Source organism: Haliotis rubra, unplaced genomic scaffold (assembly GCF_003918875.1).
Source record: "Haliotis rubra isolate DU_JTF1 unplaced genomic scaffold, ASM391887v1 Scf300, whole genome shotgun sequence".
NCBI lineage: Eukaryota > Metazoa > Mollusca > Gastropoda > Lepetellida > Haliotidae > Haliotis > Haliotis rubra.
The window spans coordinates 687,641-694,651 of record NW_025766970.1 but is presented as its reverse complement, the minus strand read 5'-3'; the positions used below and the strand labels follow the sequence as shown (position 1 = coordinate 694,651).

The 7,011-nt window shown below is 40.9% G+C and overlaps 2 protein-coding genes across 2 annotated transcripts; both read right to left on the bottom strand.

Annotated features, from left to right (window-relative positions):
• On the bottom strand, window positions 1–954 carry LOC124282653 (neuronal acetylcholine receptor subunit alpha-3-like). The gene has a single exon (XM_046718680.1). The coding sequence runs from the start codon at window positions 952–954 to the stop codon at window positions 1–3; it is 954 nt and encodes a 317-aa protein (XP_046574636.1).
• A 2,249-nt stretch (window positions 955–3,203) lies between these two features.
• LOC124282652 lies at window positions 3,204–6,356 on the bottom strand. The gene is made up of 4 exons (XM_046718679.1): window positions 6,281–6,356; window positions 5,008–5,109; window positions 4,751–4,873; window positions 3,204–3,653 (listed from the first exon to the last, which is right to left on the bottom strand). Exons 1-4 carry the CDS (start codon window positions 6,354–6,356, stop codon window positions 3,418–3,420), a joined length of 537 nt encoding a protein of 178 aa, XP_046574635.1. The 3' UTR covers window positions 3,204–3,417.
• Window positions 6,357–7,011: the final 655 nt, after the last annotated feature.

Below are 7,011 nucleotides of genomic sequence, written 5' to 3'. Positions count from 1 at the left end.
TCATGCATATAAAAGAGTCAGAAGACTGCCAATGCCGAAACACGTGAAGCATACAAAGAAAATACAATCTAGCATCCTGTCCAGCGGCACCTTCCTGGTCGTAACAGTGTCAGCGTCTCGAGTTCCTTGTCCGGAAGGGACACGGTCAGTGTCGTCCTGAGGCGTGACCTTCACCTGTCTCCATCCTTGGGGGTCTTCGTTGTCCTGGACGTTCTGGCGGCGATGGTGGACATTCTGGACCAAGATGGTGGCAGCGATGGCGAGAAAACCTTGGATCTGGACCATGATGAGGTGCATGGAGAGGTTGGAAACAGAATCAGAAGTTGAGGATGTGGAGTTGTGGATTACACTGAGGAAAAGGGCGTTCGACACAAACACGGTCATGACAAAACCCATCTTCTCCCCCGAGCTAGCCGGCAATAAAAAGACGAAGCTGTTGAGGGCAGACTGAAGACACATTGGGTAAACCAGGTTTAAGACGTGGAACAAGTACTTCCTGGACAGATGAATGTAGAATGTGGCTAGATGGTAAGTGGCTTCATGCACAAAAGTTGCTTTAGCTGATGTAATGTTTACAGTCTCCCATTCCCCATTGGTTTGCAGGTTCAAGTCGGCACCGCCAATAGTGATTTCTGGTTCTAGGGTGATCTTGTATCCCACTCCTGAAGAAAACAACACCACTGGACAGATCTGACTGTCGAACGGGTATTTTCTCAGATCTGTTTTGCAAAGGACAGATACTGTCATCGCATTCTGCCAGAAAAGACGACCATCATATGTTAATGTGACAGGCATTGACGTCTGCAAGGGGCCATCACCCGAAGCCTTATTCGCCAGAATCACCGTAGGGGTCCATAGCTCCAGCACTGCAAGTTCCACTCGATCTATACCTGAGTAATCCGAGGGATTCCACTTCAGAGAGTTGTCCGTCCAGACAAAGGTGGGTGGCATCATCTAGATCATGCACTTGCATCGGTCCAAGTGTGATACTCACATAAGGAACTTGTGTCCGTGAGACGATCGGTAGGTCCTTTCGGATCAAGACGAGTCTTCAGTCTCTTCAGACTCTGTTTCCAGTCATCTTGATTCCCGGAGACACTTGATGACAAGAGGAGGGCAGCCGCAAAGAAGAATATCAGCCTAACACAGCTCATCGTCACACCTGGCCACCTGGCTGTGTAACTAACGAAGACAGAAGTAGATGTTGCTAGATACGTTATATACAGTTCCACTGCGCAGATTCATACGTTGACCTATGTCTGAATCCGACTTTTAATGGGAGTGAATACGTCTACAAGCATATTACAGCGGAAATACTGTCTCCAATTACTGATTAATAACATAAACCACAGCTTATCAGCACTTTCATGCCGCGCAGGACGGAATCAAATGTGTACAAAAACTAGCTGCAACGTTAATCGTTATCGACATTATATGGTGAGGCCAGTGCATCTCGCGCCTAGGTGACAAACAGAATGTCTATCTGGCAGGTATGGTAAACACCGTTAATGCACATAAATTGAATACAGACTAAGAGGATTGCTGCAACACTGGCTCTGGCCATGTCGCCGTCCTGGTTAACCGACCTCAAAGTAAATTGGAAATTGAAAAAAATATCATCAATAATGTAGATACACTTATATAAAGACTTTCTCTAGTTCAGGACCTGTTATTATCAAACTCACTAACTCACTTCTGTATCTCAGAGCTCATAACACAGTTATATGTTTCCCTCAAAACTTTATATTTTCCGAGACTAAGCGTTTGTCTGAACAGTAGTCTGGGGGCTGCTAAATGCTGCGTTTTCCCTCTCTCCATTTTCAGTTTCAAAGAATATGGATTCAGTTGGATTGACATATACGTCATGACAACGGAATGGCATACACGCACCTGAAAGTGTAGTTTAAACATTGAAACCTCTGTGCCATTATTCTCGGGAGTTATTCGATTTCAGTTCTGATTTGTCAATCCAGTACGCTGATAAACATCTTCAATCACCATGGCAACTCAAAATATACATTGACAATAACGTAACAGAGAGAGTGTATCTATCAAACAAGTAATGTTGCATGATGCCCAGTACAGGAAGTGGGCGTTCCTGGTTTAGGATGCCAAAGTAAGATAAACAATATCTTTGAAGATTGGCTTTCCGTTTGTTATATGGATATGTGTAAACATTTGGGTACACACAAGTGTCTACAATGACATGGGTGGGTGCAGCGCGGTTATTAGTTGAAGCACCGTGATCCCCGGCTCCCAACACCGCAGGCCTTGAGGATGTAAAACACTTGCTTCCAGCTGTACTTGCGTCAAGTTGGGATCTCTGTGTGATCATCCGAGTACCAACATTTTGGATAAGAGACAGCATGGAGATACACATGGTGTCATTGTCTCCCTCATAACACGTTCCCAAATGATCAATTTAACGTGAATATTTTCAAACTTCATTGATAGAAGTTGTGACATGTTTTCACGTGCGCGAAATATACAAGTCGGGAAGCGCACGTAATATCTCCAAATCATCATCGATAGCCTTCTCTTTCTCAGGTCCAGTCACAAAGTTATTCCTTGTGGACGAGCACCCTCGTGGTCTTGTGGATAGAATGTTCGGACTACTAACAGCATACACACACGACCGCACGTACACATACATACACAGAGAGAGAGAGAGAGAGAGAGAGAGAGAGAGAGAGAGAGAGAGAGAGAGAGAGAGAGAGAGAGAGAGAGAGAGAGAGAGAGAGAGAGAGAGAGAGAGAGAGAGAAGCACATACACAGACGTACACACAAATATATGAGCTCAGTAATCTTAAGAACAACGTTTAACCCTATTTCACCCAATCTTGTCATATTGGCTCAAAAGCCTTAGTCACGACAGGCTTCACAACTGATCATCTAGGCCGTCTTCTTTAATTTAAAACCATTAAATGGCAGTAGACACGGTGAAGTTTAACATTGTTTCATATATGCATTATATCAGGTATAAATTATGCACAACATGAAACATGAGAGTAGTCATTTATACAAACACTTTTTACATCAGATACCCTGTACCCTTTGGAACAAGGTGTTCTCATGTTTGTGTACTTTGTATAATTCCAGTTGTTCAAACAGTGTAACCGATCAGGTTTAACATACAGATGCACAATTAGATATATACAAAACATTGACACGGTGTATCAAATAAATAATGCAACACAGACAACAATGATAGATCAATGTTTACTGCTGAGTGAAGTGACAAAATAAGACAGAAAGTGACATACTGATGATGTTGTCTGCAGTGACGACATGTCCTGATTTCAACATCATGCATACATAGTCATCTGTTCTCACCCATCTGTGGCTTGAATCTTCTTATAAAATTTTGAATATATGGAACTTTAAATTACATTATCAAAATCGCGGTTTTCTCTTTGCTCAGGCAACCTTGATGACCTCGTAATTGCCAGGTACAAGTACAAGGTCACCGCCAGTGTAAATCAAGATGTCTCGCTTTGAATCAACTTCTCGAACCCTGGACTGTGGTAGCTCCACCTTGATTGCCCATGACGCCCTCATCAGCATGCCCTTGTTTATGTTGACAATACCATCCCAGTTGTTCCAGGCTATTTTCTTGAGTCCTTCAGAAGGAGACAGACTTGTTCCGTACACACCTACAAAGAATTACACTGGAGTGAGTAACTATTGCAAAACTGCAAATGAGTACAGAAACGCGGGAGCTTATATAACTGAAGTAAGTTTGCGAAAGTACTGGTGCAAGGATTCTAGGCATTGTTTGGAAAAATTGTTACGACACCTGCACAATCCTGTAGTCTTTGAAAGGCAATAGTAGAATTTATACGCATACACGAGAGGATGCATGGATGTAAGTTTCTTTATTAAGGGGAACACAACGTTTTGGAGTATACCATACATACATACATACATACATACATACATACATACATACATACATACATACATACATACATACATACATACATACATACATACATACATACATACATACATACATACATACATACATACATACATACATACATACATACATACATACATACATACATACATACATACGTACGTACATACATACATACATACATACATACATACATACATACATACATACATACATACATACATACATACATACATACATACATACATACATACATACATACATACGTACATACATACATACATACATACATACATACATACATACATACATACATACATACATACATACATACATACATACATACATACATACATACATACATACATACATACATACATACATACATACATACATACATACATACATACGTACATACATACATACATACATACATACATACATACATACATACATACATACATACATACATACATACATACATACATACATACATACATACATACATACATACATACATACATACATACATACATACATACATACATACATACATACATACATACATACATACATACATACGTACATACAGGCTCGTTGACTTATTTAATGGATGTCACCTAATCACAATTACATAAATCGATGTTCATGATGTCCATCACTGGGTTATCTGGTTCAGACCCTATTATTCAGAGACCGCCGTCATATAGCTGATTGAGAACTTATCAAACATACAAACAACATGCTTAGCTTGATTTACAGAACGTTTGTTTGTTTACCTGATTGTGTGGTAAAATATGTAGGCATATATTTTTGTTATTTGTGACCTACCTTTCCCATACCGGGCATCGTTTGCTCCATCACTTTGGCGTATTAGTTTGTCCCTGACGATAGCGTCCTTCCCCGACTCGTTCGTGTAGTGGTAAAAAGGTAATGGTTGCCATATCTTAGCTCCTGAAACACAGAAAAAATCATTCCTTCATTTAGTCCTTTCCTCAACAAACAATAACACAACTGAAGTCATGTGTTCTAAAGGCATGGCTGTTTTTATAGATTCTAAAAGAAAATGCATATGTATTCCAACACACTTAGAACGTTCCCTTCCTTGTCGATCAGCAAATGCTTTGTGTTAAAGTCGCTGGCTTGAACGATGTATGGTGACAAACAGAAAGTGGAAATACGAATGATCCCTTACAATTTCTGCGAAACGCGCCCAATGCAATCAATAAAATATGCGCCATACAAGCACACGCCCACAGCATCAGACCACAACATAAAAAGACTCTGTAAAGCTTCATTTATGCAATAAAGCTTTTGTCAGGCCCTTATCTCTCTCCGCTATTGTATATACCTGGTTTGAACCCCCAGTTAACTTCCTGGTCACTATGACCGCGAACCAACACTTTCCTGATCACGTGATGCTATTGCCGCCCTATGTCGTGTTGACCTCGAGGAAACAGTTTAATGTGAATCGCCTATGAGCTCTTTGGTCTTCGTAATGAAGGCTTGCCGGGCTTGTTGTATGCCTTGTTCTATGTACTTTTTTTTCTCGGCTTCGCTGACGGCAGTCTTACGAGACTTGGTTCAAATCTCATGTTTCATCTCGTGGTACTTGGTAAGTTCAGAGAGGACCAAACGAAACTCCTCCTCCGAGATCTTGTTATCTGTGAGTGCCGTGGAGATAACATTTATATAAAGACTTTCTCTAGTTCAGGGCCTGTTATTATCAAACTCACTAACTCACTTCTGTATCTCAGAGCTCATAACACAGTTATATATTTACCTCAAAACTATATATTTTCAGAGACTAAGCGTTTGTCTAAACAGTAGTATGGGGGCTGCTAAATGCTGCGTTTTCCCTCCCTCCATTTTCAGTTTCAAAGAATATGGATTCAGTTGAAATGACAAATACGTCATGACAACGGAATGGCATACACGCACCTGAAAGTGTAGTTTAAACATTGAAACCTCTGTGCCATTATTCTCGGGAGTTATTCGATTTCAGTTCTGATTTGTCAATCCAGTATGCTGATAAACATCTTCAATCACCATGGCAACTCAAAATATACATTGACAATAACGTAACAGAGAGAGTGTATCTATCAAACAAGTAATGTTGCATGATGCCCAATACAGGAAGTGGGCGTTCCTAGGTTTAGGATGCCAAAGTAAGATAAACAATATCTTTGAAGATTGGCTTTCCGTTTGTTATATGGATATGTGTAAACATTTGGGTACACACACAAGTGTCTACAATGACATGGGTGGGTGCAGCGCGGTTATTAGCTGAAATTACATCGTGATCCCCGGCTCCCAACACCGCAGGCCTTGAGGATGTAAAACACTTGCTTCCAGCTGTACTTGCGTCAAGTTCGGATCTCTGTGTGATCATCCGAGTACCAACATTTTGGATAAGAGACAGCATGGAGATACACATGGTGTCATTGTCTCCCTCATAACACGTTCCCAAATGATCAATTTAACGTGAATATTATCAAACTTCATTGATAGAAGTTGTGACATGTTTTCACGTGCGCGAAATACACAGGTCGGGAAGCGCACGTAATATCTCCAAATCATCATCGATAGCCTTCTCTTTCTCAGGTCCAGTCACAAAGTTATTCCTTGTGGACGAGCACCCTCGTGGTCTAGTGGATAGAATGTTCGGACTAGTACTAACAGCATACACACACACGACCGCACGTACACATACATACACAGAGAGAAAGAGAGAGTGAGAGAGAGGGAGAGAGAGAGAGAGAGAGAGAGAGAGAGAGAGAGAGAGAGAGAGAGAGAGAGAGAGAGAGAGAGAGAGAGAGAGACACACACGCACACACACAGACGTACACACAAATATATGAGCTCAATAATCTTAAGAACAACGTTTAACCCTATTTCACCCAATCTTATCATATTGGCTCAAAAAGCCTTAGTCACGACAGGCTTCACAACTGATCATCTAGGCCGTCTTCTTTAATTTATAACCATTAAATGGCAGTAGACACGGTGAAGTTTAGCATGGCTTCATATATGCATTATATCAGGTATAAATTATGCACAACATGAAACATGAGAGTAGTCATTTATACAAA